This window comes from Schistocerca gregaria, chromosome 8 (assembly GCF_023897955.1).
Source record: "Schistocerca gregaria isolate iqSchGreg1 chromosome 8, iqSchGreg1.2, whole genome shotgun sequence".
In the NCBI taxonomy this organism is placed as follows: domain Eukaryota; kingdom Metazoa; phylum Arthropoda; class Insecta; order Orthoptera; family Acrididae; genus Schistocerca; species Schistocerca gregaria.
Genome location: NC_064927.1, coordinates 249,233,247 through 249,249,697, shown reverse-complemented (window position 1 = coordinate 249,249,697; position 16,451 = coordinate 249,233,247). Strand labels below are relative to the sequence as shown.

The following is a 16,451-nucleotide window of genomic DNA, read 5'->3' as shown; positions in this document are numbered from 1 at the left end:
ACGTCCATGGTTTTTTGATTGACATATTGTCGTGCAACAGCAAAACATCCTGCTTTTACCAATGTGGTCGCACATGACTCAGTCGAGCTTGAACTTTCTTCAGTGTCGTCACATATGCGTCAGAATTTATGGTAGTTCCACTTGGCATGATGTTCACAAGCAAGAGTCTTTCAGAGCTGAAAAACACCACAGCTTAACTTTTCCAGCAGAAGATGTGGTTTTGAATTTTTTCCTTGGGTGAATTTGCATGATGCCAATCCATTGATTGCCTCTTCATCTATGGTGAAAAATGAAGGAGCCATGTTTCACCACCTATCACAATTCTTTTAAGAAATTCATCTCCACCATTCTCATACTGTTCCAAAAGTTCGCTGCATACTGTTTTTCTTGTTTCTTTGGGAGCCACTGTCAACATCCTGGGACCCCACCTGGCACAAATCTTTTTTAGCGCCAACACTTTCAGCATTCTGCAAACACTTCCTTCACCTATCCCAATGTGGTGTGACAATTCGTTCACTGTGATGCGTCTGTCAGCAGTCACCAATTTGTTAACTCTCTGCACATTGTCTGGAGTGTGTGCAGTACGAGGCCTGCTACTGCGAGGACAATCCTCAATATTGCCGTGCCCGCTTTCATCATGTAACCTGCTTGACCACCGACTAACTGCACTGTGATCAACAGCAGCATCTCCATACACTTTTTCAACCTCTTGTGGATGTTTCCCACTGTCTCGTTTTCACGGCACAGGAATTCTATGACGGCACATTGCTTCTGACAAATGTCAAGTGTAGCAGCCATCTTGAAGACATGCTGTGACGGCTTCACTCTCGGGAACAGGTTGAGCTAAGTTTGAAAACAAGCGGGAAGGATATATCTACACATTGTAAAACTTTCACACATGCAGAATGAAAACTGCATTTTTACAAAAATAGTGTAAATTTCTTTTGGAGTGACCCTTATATATTATATCTCTCAAATTTATTTTTGACGATGTCAAACATTTGGACCCCTCTGCATCATAAAACTTCTTTCTTGGTCAAAAAGTAATAGGAAAAGTCTTGATTTTCAGAAATTTTGCTTCCATTATCAAGATTTTGTCAGAACTAACACACTGATGATTAACCACCACTAAACTATCAATTATATTTTACATTTTTTCCTGTGTATTATTTATTATTAATTTTTCTGTATATGATTCTTGTAAGCATGAGATATTAAGCTACCATACAATAGGTCTAGTATTTATCGGCCTTATTGTCGTTGAGAGTGTTTGAGCAACATTCCTTCTGAAGTCCAGTGGTATGTATTCAGTCTCACAGACTCTGCAAACTAACTTGAATAACTGTTTGGTTACCACTTGCCCGAAAAGATTCCAAAAATTTCACAGCTGAGGTCCAAATCTAATACCTGATCCCCTCTGTCCTACAAAATGTGACCCATTTCTTCTTCTACCAAGTTAGCAGGCAGTTCCTTGCTCTTACAGAAACCCTCAAAATACTCTTACACTTTTCCACTCACTTCTCTGCATATGGCAATGGAATTTATTTTGCATTCTTAACATAGACATCATTGCTTTTTAATCCTACAGAAGTTAATTGAATTTTCTGTATGCTGAATATGCATATCCAACAACAATACCTTTTTCAATTTTTCTCATATATGTTTTGCTGCAATTTCACATTGGCTTCCTTCTTCTAATACGAGGGTCACTCCAAAAGAAATGCACATTATTTTTGTAAAAATACAGTTTTCATTCTGCATGTGTGAAAGTTTTACAATGTGTAGATACATCCTTCCCGCTTGTTTTCAAACTTTGTTCAATCTGTTCCTGTGAGTGGCGCTGTCACAGTATGTCTTCAAGATGGCTGCTACACTTGACGTTCGTCAGAAGGAATGTGCCGTCATACAATTCCTGTGCTGTGAAAAAGAGAGAGAGTGGGAAACATCCACAAGAGGTTGAAAAAGGTGTATGGAGATGCTGCTGTTGATCGCAGTACAGTTAGTGCTCCCGACACAAAGTCAGCTACCTGAGTAGCAGTCTCTGATATGCAGTGTGCATCTGACCTATTTAGGGGACCCTACAGTGCTCAACCTTATGGTGCAAGTACAGGAAGTTACATCCTAGCTTGCCACAGGACTTTCAAAGTGTATGGTTCAGTCCTTCCACTCGACTCAAAACCAAGGGGCCATGATCAGTTCTGGAGAGATTGCTCCAAATTGTGAGCTTCACTGAAACTCCATGCGCAAGGTTGGTCTTCTCAACCTTCTCTGCCAGTCACTAGAGTGACACGAGAACGACCTCAGAGCCCAGACAACAGGCATCATTTGTTCCAACATGCGGCACAATCTGCAGCTGATTGCACCTTGTTCTCTCAATGGCTGCCGGAATAACATCTTCAACATGCTGAATGAGGCCCCCAGGCATACACACTGAGTGCACCTAGTGTCCTTTCCTGTCCCTTGCTGCCATTTCCCTAAGGGGTACCTTAATTCGGCATACATCTGAACTGCTGATGATTAATAGATCCATACCCATTTGCATCTACCTCCTCCAGACACCGAACAAAACAGGTTTCCCAAAATGAGTGAGATGAGTCCCACTGGTTCAGCTTCAGAGTCAATGAAAGACAGCAATCAAACTTGTTGGATAGGGAGATCAATACAACACCCTGGGTCCTTTCTGGTCCCTGTCCACCCTAGATCTACACTTGACATGTCACTCGCAGTCAAGTGGACGGGTAATGACAGATTCTGTTCTTTCTGCAGAGGAGACTGAAAAGGATAGTATTTGAGGTATTCTTGTACTGGTATCACACAGGTGCATTAATGACTCTCGGGAGCTCTTCCAAAACACCAATTTGCAGCAGCTGCTTATTATTTACAGTAGTCAGGGCGATTTCCAGCTTATTACAAACATCAAGCAACTTGTTCTGTGTTAGAGAACAGCATTCATAGTGGGTTGCATTTTGGCTGGTGCAATGTACTACAATGCAGTGAACATATAACTTTCAATTAAACCTGCTGATTATCTTTTAATCTGTTGAGCTAAAAAGTTGCTAATTTCCTATAAGAATTCAAGCAGATGCGCAAAACAAGATCTCTATTAAGGCAACATGAAAACCTGTGGTAAAAAGTAACGGTGTCCAAAAATGTTTTGATATTAATTACAGTTGTTAGCAAACTCGAAAACAGAGTTAATTTATGACAAATGTAGATTATATATAGGGCATCTCACACTGATGGGACCAGGCTTTGAGCAGATATTGTGCTCTACTTATTAATTATCCGTATCCTAGACAGAAAACTTCCATAAATCAGTTCTTTGGACCCTACCATAACATTAACAGCTTGTTTGCAATCTAACCTGCTAGCAGGACTGAACAATTCTTTTTGTTCTGGTTTTTATGCAGAGCTTTTGAGAATGTCACATAGCCAAGATTTTCTCATTCTTTGCTGCAATGCTTCCCCAGGTAACGCATTCATCAGACCATCAACCAGGACTACTACACCAATTAAGGGCATTGCAGGTGTATAAAACAGCATATCATTACAAAATTCCTAATTCATCTATTAAGTAAATCTGATGAGGATCTCAATAAGTAGGAAGTCACGTACAGGATTAGAAATGGCTGATAATCAAATATTCACTGACATTAATAAATGGTTTGAAGCTAATTCATTGTCATTAAACTTTCACTATATGCAACGCAGTACCTGTAAGAGATACCTTCCGGCATGTGTAAAATATATGAAGACAATCAGATCAAAGAGGTTAACAGTGTTAAATTTCTTGGACTACAAATCGATAATAAATTCAGTTGGGAAGAGGATACCTCAGAATTGCTGAAGTACCTAAAAAAGTCTATTTTTAGTGAGAATGGCGTCAGATGTAGGAGATATAAATATTAAAAAAAACTTGTAAATAAAATAGAAAGAAACTTCCACATGGGAAAAATATATTAAAAACAAAGATTCCAAGACTTACCAAGCGGGAAAGCGCCGGCAGACAGGCACATGAACAAAACACACAAACAGACTCTTTGCCTTTAAATATGTCTGCTTGTGTCTGTGTATGTGCGGATGGATATGTGTGTGTGTGTGTGTGCGAGTGTACATCTGTCCTTTTTTTCCCCCAAGGGAAGTCTTTCCGCTCCCGGGATTGGAATGACCCCTTACCCTCTCCCTTAAAACCCACATCCTTTCGTCTTTCCCTCTCCTTCCTGAAGAAGCAACCATCGGTTGCGAAAGCTAGCAATTCTGTGTGTGTGTTTGTGTGTTTTGTTCATGTGCCTGTCTGCCGGCGCTTTCCCGGTTGGTAAGTCTTGGAATCTTTGTTTTTAATATATTAAAAAAAACTTGCATATTTTGCTTGCTTTCATTTTATTACGTCGTACGGAATCATCTTCTGGAGTAAATCATCAAACCGAGCAAAAGATTTTAGCATGCAAAAGCATGTAAGAAGAATCATTAGTGGTGTATATTCAAGAACATCGTCTAGAAACCTGTACAAGGAACTTTGTATTCTAACCACTGCTTCTAGTATATTTATTCCTTAATTAAATAATTTTGTTGCAAGAAAGTCTCTGTTTCCAACCAATAACTGAATACATAGTCTCAACACTAGCAATAAGAGCAATCTACATAAATACCTAAAATACTTAACTTGGTCTGAAAAAAAGAGGTCAAATATTTAGGAACACACATTTTCAATAAACTGCCAGCAATCATTAAAAACTTCATTTCAAACAAAGTACAGTTTAAACAGAGTTTGAAAGAATTTTTGAAAGGCAACTCCTCGTACTTCATAATGAATATCTTAACAGGGACTGTTAGACCAGCTTAAATAAAATGAGTGTTAGATTTCAGTTTTGACAGCATGTGGTCACAACAGTCAAGATTAGGAATTTTGTGTCTGATAAATTTATTAAAAAGTGCATAACAATCTTTCATTCTGGCAGTGCATTAATTCTGTAAATATTAGCAGTTCAAGTTTACTGTAATGTATTCACCTATTTTGACAAAACCTGACAAATGATAAGGGCAGTGAGTATTATACTCAAATATTTTATGTTTTTTAGTTATACTTTCTGACATGTTCCACACCCAAGAGAATCATCTCATTTTTGGATCTATGGAATGAAAACTGAGTCTAATGTACTAGGAAGCTCCATACTCAAGTTTTGGTATGATTAATTTTAGGTATGTTAATTGTTTTGTGTCTTTCTAGCTACCTATCAATGTTTATTTGGTTCGTTGACTGAGAGACTAATTGATTGGGATGGAGGGCAGGAGGGGGAGGGGAGGGGAGGGGCGGGGCGGGGGGGGGGGGGGGGGGGGGAGGTGGGGGCAGCGGCCAAGGGACCAAACAACGAGGTCATCAGTTTGTCCACTGAGAAAGTTTTCTGATTTAATCAGCAGATTTGTAACAGTAAAAGAAAGAGGCTACAAATGTAAAGGACATCTTTTGTACCATCAACAATAAAAGCAACATGAAGGAAATAGGAAAGTCAGCAGGTGGGCATTCCCGGAGCTCGGGATGTGACAAGAAATATCCCATCCACAGCTGTCCTATCCTTGATCCATTACAATCATGAGTGCCAACTACTCAACAAAGTGGGACAAACAGAACTGAAAATTCTGTGTGGCAGAAAGGAGGCAAACCGAAACTAAAAGTGATTAAAACAGAGTAAAAGAATGATGAAAGAGTAGCCTGGTCAAGGAAGTCAAGTCTGGGATTCCTCAGACCTAGCACACAGTGGGAGATGGCCCATCTCCAACCACCCTGTCCTTGCTCCGGAGGTAGGTTAAAACCTTACAAAGTGAGGATAAAAACCACTTTCATGGAACAAACTTAGATCCAGTATAACCACCCTTGAATTGTCCGCCAATATTAGGGGCAATGGATCCTTAAGTCCGCTTTAGCGTGGAGGACCACCAACATATGAGCTACAGTCTGTAAGGTTCCACAACCACAAGTGGGAGCGACACATTATACAAAATAAAACTAGCAGTTAACCTGGTATGATCACCCATGAGAAGCAGAAGGAAGAGTGTGACACTGCAACAGTCATCTCAATTGTACAGAGTTTATTAAATGGGGCAGTGGCCCAGAGACCAAAGGGTGACAAGAATCACATTAGTCAACAGGCTGGAAACTGCACACTGAGTCAGTACATATTAAAACACGGTCAAGGGAGGCCTGTTTAATACAATGGAGGGCTCTGGTGACGGCTGTCATCTCTGATGTAAATACACTACATGTTCCTGACAACAAACAGTGTTCCATACAGGAGGAGATGTAAATGCATATGACTCTTAAAGAACTGGACATAATGGACACCAAAACACGGACAACCAAGTCTTTATGACCTTGGACAAGATTGGTCCCTATCTCTGGCCTGAGCACCATCCAGGGGGAAGTGTACAAGAAAACATGAGGAGCAAAGTTCAGGAAGGTGAGATAGAGATCTCTCAAGAGGGAAGTGAGGCACATTTCAATTGGTAATCACATCCGAGGGTGGGAATCAGAAACCAATACCCCTCATATGTAAATAAAATCAAATACATGGGATGATCATGCAATTATCAAATGGTGATTGTATATGAGATCAAGATCTGATACCATTACATCAGAAGAGGAAAGATCACCACTTTGGCAAGAAGCTTGCCTACAGGGCTAGTCCGAAAGACAGACACACACACCACAATGGTGAACTGAGAACAGTTTCAAAGTTGACGAAGCCATGGAGCCAATATCCTGGCAATCATAGTCCAGTCGAGATGAAACCACGTCTCAGTAAATACATAGAAGAGTAGCATGATTCGCTACAGTAAGATTTCACATGTAGCTAGTCTTCAGGTGATGAACACGAGGCAGCCAAGAACGCTTTTTATCGAAAAGGAGACACAATAAATGGGACTGTGGTGTAACACTAGGTGCTGAGACCCATGTAGAATTCCAGGTCAGGATGGACTGTGGTACAACAGCAGAAATGTATGATTCACATTTTGTAAGAGAGAATTTGAAACCATGGAAAACAGCCCATGCACAGGGCCATCAGATGGCCATTGGAGCTGATTTTCAGCAGAGGCTACCGATTGGGAGTTGTACCAAATGCAAAAGTTGTTGATACATAATGCAGGAGTGCCCAGTGGTCCAATACAGGTCACTAACCCACTGATGCCAATGAGAAGAGAGTGACACCCAACACGTATCCCTGTGGGATGCCATTCTCTTGGCCCTGTGGGGACCTGAGTAAAGTGATGATTCTAACCCAGAACAACTGGTGGGATTAAAACTCATAAACGAAAATTGGTAGGGGTCCTCAAATGTCCCAGTCATTTAGAGTGAGTAAAATGTGCTAATGTCAAGGTGGTGTAAGCCTTATGCAGGTCAAGAAAGATTGAGACAAGATGTTGGCTTTTAGAAAAAGTCTGGCGGTCTGCTGTTTCCAGTCCAAGCAGATGGTCAGTTGTGGATCATCCCTCCCAGAAAGCACACTGATAGGGAACTAAAGGCCCTGAGACTCAAGAACTCAGCATAATCTGGAGGCAACCATCCTTTCAGGCAGCTTACAGAGTACGTTGGTCAGGCTAATCGATCGGTAACTATTAAGAGACACTGGGATACTGCCTGGCTTAAGGATTGGAACAAATGTACTATCCTGCCATTGCAAGGGCAAAACACCTTGGAACCAAAGAAAGATGAAGACCCTCAGAAAATTTTGTCTTTGGAGAACATTTAGGCATTGAATCATCTGATTTTGAATTGAATCAGGGCACAGGGACTGTGGTCTGGGATGTGGCAACAGCATGACGCAGTTCCCAATTACTGAACAATTCATTATAGGATTAGGCTTGGTGGAGTATGAAACATAAGGGAACTTCTTCAACTAGCTGCTTCTGCTGTAGAAAGGTAGTCAGACGGGAAGAGGACACTGATTCCGTCACAAAGTGAATCAGTACAAAGACCACATCGTAGGACAAGACCCAGAACAGCTGTTGAACAGTGACAACCCGTAAGACCAGAGGGCTCGGCCCACGTCTGAGGTGACAAGGCATACGAGCCCAGGAAGGAGACATGGCAGTCCTAGCATTGCTTCTTACTGTGACTGATTAGGTAGTGAGCCTTAGCATTTTTCTGGGTAGCATCTGGCTCCTTGTTACTACTGCTGATATGGCCAACAGCCACACTTCAAGTAGTCAGAAGTGTGAAAATGTACTGCCCATACCCAACTCAACTGTACATGTGCGAGCCCACTGGCAAATGCTCCAACGAACTTAATGTAAACAACTGTGATGTCACTCTCATCGGCAGCACTTTATTTTTATGAAGTATTCCATAGTCTTCATCCTAAAGCCTTTGACACATTTCGTAGTTTATCAGTTCTTACCAGCCAAATAACAAAAATTTAACTGAAGACTGAAACAATGAAAAATTCCCTGAATTCTAAAAAAATCCCGGGTTTTTCCCAGTTTTCTCCTGGATGAAAAAATTCCCAAGTATTTCCTGGATTTCCCAGAGTGTATACACCCGGGTTGCAGGGCTCGTCATAAATCCCGAGCAGATATTTCAATGTCTTTGATCCATTATGGCACTAGCCAACATAGAGGGGAAGCAGGTATCTGTAGAAAGGGGAATAACAAATGCAGCGGTGTAGATGGCATCTGAGACACATTGCACAATCTCATCAATACAATAAGACAGATGCAGTGAATGTAACACCAGAGGCATACAAGGGGAGTTGGTCCTGTGAAATGCCCAATGCGTTATATGGTCTGTCTTGCGGTGGCAAAGAAATGACAGCATCACCAGAAAGCAGTCACTGTCACAAGGTCATCATATAGTGAGCAATGAAGTGAAGCCATAGGGTTAGGAGAAGAGATTGTTAGCTGAAAAGATGTCATGGGTGGCGCTGAAGCATGTGGGAGAACCATAATTATGGAAGCACAGATCATGGTCTGTGTGAAGTTGCTCAATTAGAAGGCTCCCACCAGACGAACACGTACTTGGTACTCTCCCACAGGTGGTTGTGCACAATGTAGTCCCAAAGCAGGAGAAAACAGGTAAATGGGAGGGAGGCAGGGAGTAGAAGTTGAACTGATGGAGTCAATTCAACACAAGTAAGTGACCCGTGTGAATGTAAGTAAACAATGCAAATGGCAATCGCTGAGGTTGTTTGCACTTGCACCGCTTTTGCCTCCAAAAAGGTACACAGGGAAATCCACTCACTGACAATACCTGTACGAACCCAAGAACAGATCCCTCCCGATGCTCTCTTGGGATCAGCATGGTCCCGATAGAGCACGCAACAACCATGGAATGTTGGATAATGGTCATCTGTGAAATGCATTTCTTGGAGAGCAATGCAAACCACAGAAGAAGAGGAAACAAGATAGTGCTCTGGCAGGGAACAGTAGTACCCATTCCATTCTACTGAATGGTCATGTGCCTGGAGGCCAGGTCAGGTGTGAAGGGGCTAAGAGAACCAGTCACACAGCAAGATTACTGCCTGTCACCATTGGGGATGGAATCGTGTCCACAAACACAGCTCTGAATTAGGTGCAAAGAAAGAAAGATGCAAAAAGTGGCACACAGGTCACACTGTGCAACATTCCCTGCACAATCTGCACTTGTGTAAAATTTGGAAAAGGATTAGCATAACAAGCCAGACCCAACAAGAGAACCACATAGTTATGAATGAAAGTTTCAGAATGCTGGAAGGGAAGAAAATGAGTGACCAAAACACAAACCAGATCCAAGCACCACTGCCACCAAGAAGACATCCAATGGAAAGGCAGTGAAGAGAGAGGAAAAAAAAACAGCAGAAGGACAGACTTCAGCATAATCGAAGTTTCTCATCTAGTTCCTGTTTATTATGCTTCTAACATAGTCAGCATAATCGAAGTTTCTCACTACTGCAACACTCAGTTATTTGCATTGTTCACCAACAATGGAGTACAGTCTCCCCTTTACAGGTATCTTCCATGAAAACTGAACAATTTATTTTTGGCATTAATTTTCATTGTATCATCTAACAACCATTTTCACAATGTGTTGAGATCAAAATCTATTTCTAAATAAAACAGTTTCAGTATTCAAAGTTGACAATGCCAAATTAAGTAACCTACTATGAGTAAATATATTAAATATATATATATATATATATATATATATATATATATAGATTCCAAGACTTACCAAGCGGGAAAGCGCCGGCAGACAGGCACATGAACAAAACACACAAACACACACACAGAATTACGAGCTTTCGCAACTGGCAGTTGCTTCGTCAGGAAGGAAGGAAGGAGAGGGAAAAATGAAAGGATGTGGGTTTTAAGGGAGAGGGTAAGGAGTCATTCCAATCCCGGGAGCGGAAAGACTTCCCTTAGGGGAAAAAAAGGACAGGTGTACACTCGCGCACACACACACACACACATATCCATCCGCACATACACAGACACAAGCAGACATATTTAAAGGCAAAGAGTAGGGGCAGAGATGTCAGTCGAGGCGGAAGTACAGAGGCAAAGAAGTTGTTGAAAGACAGGTGAGGTATGAGTGGCGGCAACTTGAAATTAGCGGAGGTTGAGGCCTGGCGGATATCGAGAAGAGAGGATATATATATATTAAATAAATAATTAATATATTTTTTCCCATGTGGAAGTTTCTTTCTATTTTATCTACTATGAGTAAAATGAGAATAAAACTGGAGACTACAACTGTGAAGCCCCTACAGAAGAATTGAAGTTGATTAATTATCATAAACCATTATACATAGTAATTTTGTTACAGCAATGTTCTGTGGATGTATTTCAGTATATGCAGATGGTTGATGTACACTGAAGTAGGTCAAGTCACACATTTTCAAAGAATGTACATAAGTTACAAATATATGTATTCGAAATTACATTATTTGCTGTCAGTTCAAGATACTTACGAACAAGTAGTTTGTGTTCTGTCTTCCTAACCAGAGACCGCAAAGATGTGTAAAATATTACAGGTATTATTGCCATAAGTGTAAACAGACACACCAGATACACATCAACTGAATGATTCTTTCTATCACAACCCAGTCTTCCACTCCAGAAGGAACGTGTTCTGTTCATCTGTATAATTAACAGAGAAAGATTGAGGAATTAATATAGAATCATTTCAAAAATAAACTTCATATAATATAAACTCAACTAACTTTTCACTCATTAAAGATATTTTCAATCTGCTTCCATCTACATGTATAGTGGTCAAGGGATCACAAAACAAAGATGAATAAGTTTTTACAGCTTCGTTAATCACTGAGGTGTAGACACCACTTATTTATTTTTTTATGGACCTATGATATTATTCTATGCCAGAATAGCAACTTTAGGAGACAAGCTCAGTAATATCATCCTTTTGTACTGTGTGCCGTGTTTCAACTGTTTGAATGGTGTGTCATGTGGAAGTTTACTCCATTCTCTACTCTGTCAAGAGTGGTATAGACACCTTACATAATTTGCGTCAGTATTGCTATTTTCCACCAAGAGAAGTGTGAATTTCCAATTTAATGTACAGTAATTTGGAAGTTACTTAAAATTTTTGTGGTTTATATAAGGTGCCTCAGGGGGAATGGTCAATGTTCAGGGATATGACTGAACAGTCATTCAAAGCAAAAGCCTTGTAAACATGGGCTCTAACATCCATACTGCAAAGAACTATCAGCATTTGTTCTATGGAAGAGACATGTTTCACAGTAGTGAATATGAACAAATGCCCATAGCTATAGAGGTATTCCCTTTAGAGTTCATGTTTATTGGACTTCCCCCCCCCCCCCCCCCCCTCCCCTCCTTGTGGTCCATACTACCACCTCTCAAAATACAGAAAGCAACAAGACTGCAATAAAAGATATTCATTTCACAGTTTTGAACACTGAAGAATTGTTCATAGCTCTTAAGGTATACACATCATAACTTGTGTTCATTGCACGTTTTTGTTTCAAATGATTGTTTCTGCCATATCCTTGAACACTCACCATTCCTCTTCAGATACCTTGTACAAAAATGTAGTAATGACTACTGCTTAAATGTTGATTCAAAAAGTATGGCATACATTAATTTATACTTAAAAGGGCATATGAAACACTGTGAAATATGAGAAAATGCTAGTAATCTTATGTTACGGATCAAAGTGATGTGACCAAAAACTGTATGAAATGAGCCATTTAAGGGGAGCTGGATTTCATGGTTCATAGTTAGCACTAGTATTTGAAATTTAGTAACTCAAAAACTGAAGAGACATTGAAATGAAACATTAACCAAATTAGTATATTGTGATCTCTATGTGAAAAAAAATTAAATCTGGGGACTATGTATCAAGAGTGAATTATTGATTTTCATCTTATGCACTGAATTACGTGTAGTTTTCATGTTAGCTGCACGGTACTTCCACACTACTCTCAATAAAATGCAAAAACAAATTTTATTCTTTTAATTATTTTTGAAACAGTAAACCAGGATTGTTTCGTATATTTTTAAAAAATATTTTTTAGAAGTCAATTTTTTCCTAATAATTTAAGGACAGATGACATGCTCAAGCTTAAAATATTAAATACATTTTTGAATAATGTGGTTCACTGTGTGTAAGCAAGCACTAGATTACTATTCATGCATTTTTTTAAGAGGTAATGACACACAAGCATACAAAAATGTTGATTACAGGAAACAAACTAAAGATCTGAATGTCATTTTCTTCTCAATGACAACATGTCAAAAGTTTTAACCTCCAAAATTTTGTTGATTCCAAGTGTCCTTTTCATCGTCTTTTGTTTTCTTTCTTTTCTTTGTTATTCTGACCTCTGTCATGCTTTTAACAGCTGTTTCAACTTCAGCCTGTCCACTCATACCACCCCACTTTTCATGTTGTCTTCAGTTTTCATGCCTACTCTGTTCATGGTTTTTAATCTGCTTGTTACTCCAACATGAAAACATATTATGGTGTCCATCACACCAATCTAAAAAGCTGACTACCAAAATAACAGTTTCTGGCACACATTCCCAAATGCAACAATTGAAGCTTTCATTTGGAGTTTATGTTTGGCCATGTAAACATTTTTCCATGTGTTTAGCATCTGAAAGATCTCAATATCTTGGCTTCAGTTCTACCATAACAGTTTCTGGCATGGGGTGCTTTGTGTATGATTTGTCCATTATACTTGAACCATGAAGTGTTTCCTTTAGGGCAGAGGACTTACTGTGGGTTCTCATCAGTGGATATTCTGTAAAACAGAGTTGCCCAAATTGCTTCTCTCATCTCATTAACAGACCTGTGTGGGACTAAGTCAAGAGAGGAAGGTGGTTTGCTGTGTTGAGGAGGACCAGATGAAGTGAATGGGGAAGGCTTTGAGGATCTGGAGAAACGTAGACAACAAGTCCTCGTTCTCAGTCCAGATCATAAAAATGTACTCTATGAATATGAAACAGGTGGGGGTTTGGGATGCTGAATGGTTAGAAAGGATTCCTCATGATGGCCAATGACTAGGTTGCCATGAGAAGGTGGCCTACGTCTGCCCATTGCTGTACCACAGGTTTTCTGTACTTAATGCATTCAAAGGAAAAGTAATTGTGGGTAAGGATTTTAGTTTGGTCATGGCAAGCAGGAAGGAGGATATAAGATCAGAATCAGTTGGGCATTGGGAAAGATAGTGTTCAATAACAGCAAGGCCATGGGCAATGGCGATGTTAATGTAGAGGGAGGTGGCTTCAATAGTGATAAACAGGACAGAGGGTGTTAAAGGAACAGGCACTATGGAGAGTTAGTCGAGGAAAAGTTTGGTGTCTTTTATGTAGAAGGGTAGATTATGGGTAACGGGCTGAAGGTGTTGGTCTGGAAAAGCAGGGATTCTCCGTCAGGGAACTGTAACCAGGCACAATGGGGAGTCCTGGGAGGATGGGTTTCTAAACTTCAGGAATCATGTAGAAGGTAGGAGTGTGGGGAGTGTTAAGGGTAAGGAGAGAGACAGACACAGTGACAGCTTCTGAGATGAGCCAAAGGATTTGAGGAGGGAGTGGACACCCTGTGGGATTTCTGTGGCAGGGTTTGCAGGTGGAGGTATTTGACAGGCGATAGAGTCCTCTGGCAGGTAATCTTTATGGTCCATAAACACTGCGGTGGAGCCTTTGTCAGCAGGTAGGCAGGTCAGCATCAATTTTTCAGTGATGAATCGGGGTTCTTATGGGGACGAAAGGTTGGTTCCATACTAACAAAGCTTAGTTCCAGTAAAATGGACACAGAACAACAATAATAATAGTAATAATAATAAACCATGGTCTGAAAAACTACGTGCCTAGTAAGTGAATTAAGGACAGAAAAGACCCACCATGGCTTAACAATGAAATTCAGAACATGCTGAGGAAGCAGAGGCTGTTGTACTCTTGGTTCAAAAGGGAAGGCACAAATAATGACAGGCAAAGCTTAGTAGAAATTCGTGTGTCTGTACATGAAGTGTACAACTACCATCACCATACTTTAAGAAAACGATCTGTCAGGGGACCTGAGAAAATTCTGCTCCTATGTAAAATTGCTGAGTGGGTCTAATGCCTCCATCCAGTCACTTGTTGACCAGTCTGGTGTGGCAGCAAAACACAAGCCAATGTTTTCATTCTGCATTTAAGAAATTGTTCATACAGGAGAATCGTACAAACATACCATCATTTGACCATCAGACTCACTCTCTTATGGATGACACAGTAATAAGCATTCCTGGTGTACAGAAATAAATCCTGGGCATTGTAAATAAATAAGTCAGCAGGTCCAGAAGGAATCCCAATTTGGCTTTAGAAGGAGTTATCTACAGAATTAGTCCCTTATGTAACTTGCATATATTGCTGATCTCTTGCGAACACAAAATCCCAAGCGAATGGAAAAAATCCCAGGTGACTCCTGTATATGAGAAGAGCAAAAGAATGGATCCTCAAAATGACAGATCAGCATCCCTCACATCTGTTTGCTGCATCAGACTTGAACATATCCTCAGTTATTAATTTTCTTGAGTCCAAGAAGCTTATGATCACAATCAGCATTGCATGCTCAAAACTCAGTTTGCCTTTTTCTCAGGTGATACACCACAAACTATGAATGAAGGCCAAGAGGCAGATTCTGTATTTCCAGATTTCTGGACACGGTACGTCTCTGCAGACTGTTGTTGGAGGCATGAGCATATGGAATAGATTCCCAGATATACGATTGGCTTGAAGACTTCTAAAATATTAGAATCAGTACATTATTCTCGAATATGAAGTGTTCCTCACAGACAAGGGTACTGTCATGAGCACCCCAGGGAAGAGTGGTAGGACCACTATTACTATATAGTAACACTGACCCACAGAGAACAGCTTCCCTCCTCTCAATAAAAGTTACAATATTAAGTTTAATCAAACAATGGAAAATTCAGGGTGGAATGTAACAATGTTACGAAAAGGAAAGTTGCTACTCACCATATAGCAACTCTCCTATATGGTGCGTAACAACTTTCCTTTTCAACATTAAGTTTAATAAATATTATTGTTTGGTTTTATTAATTAATCAAAATGTGTACTTTAAGCAAACATGCACATCACCAGGTAGTGTAATAGTTAAAGGCAATAAACACTGACATACGTAGCTTTTTATTTACTCCTTTTCATGTAGCTGAAACAATCAACATGAGGCTGCATCTAAACAGTAAGTGGTAATGGCTGGAGCTGAACATGTCATGGGGCAGAGAGAGAGAGAGAGAGAGAGAGAGAGAGAGAGAGAGAGAGAGAGAGAGAGAGAGAGAGAGAGAGAGTAAAATTGTGTTAAGCACATAGAAAAATATTCTTCACTCTATTGAAAACTTCCAAGTCCTTCCTTCTTGAATGAAAGAAAAAGAAAAGAATTGAAATATTTTGCAAATATGTGTTTAGCTTAGTTTTTTATTATTTTTATTGTATAACACATTTTTATATATTCCATATCTAACACAGTTTGGGTATCTTATCATTTGACTTTAAATTTGTCAAGATTCTGCTGCTTAAAAAATTCAATTTCTTCACTGAATTATGCATAAAGAACTATTAGGGTTGTGTCTAAAAGTGAATGACCTTTGCTTTTCCAGATATTTTTATTAATATAATGAAAGAACATATTTTGATAGCTTATTTATTTTTCTATGTAGTCTCTGTTCCAATTATACATGTCACAGCATCCCACAAGCTTTCCTATGTCCTCTTCACTCTCAGTAGTTGCAATGTTGTTGAAATATTCACTACCATCCTCTTTCAGTTCATTGTCATTTCCATAGAGCTTTACACTAAGAAAGTCCTTCAATTCAGGAGGGGGGTGAGGGGGGGGGGGGGGGGAAGGAAAAGTCTATGAGTAGCCTGCCCTTTCAATCCCAAGAACCTGTGGCCATAACTTTTTTTGGTGCTCAGAATTTATTTGGCTTTGTTTGGTT

General features: G+C 39.9%; 1 protein-coding gene across 1 annotated transcript in view; it reads right to left on the bottom strand.

Moving 5' to 3' along the window:
* The window catches only part of LOC126284128 (osteopetrosis-associated transmembrane protein 1), a 91,001-nt gene that overhangs the window by 27,952 nt on the left and 46,598 nt on the right, over nt 1-16,451 (bottom strand). Inside the window, exon 5 of the mRNA XM_049982836.1 lies at nt 10,941-11,109. Within this exon, the coding sequence (XP_049838793.1) occupies nt 10,941-11,109 (169 nt within the window). The remainder of the gene's footprint in view (nt 1-10,940; nt 11,110-16,451) is intronic.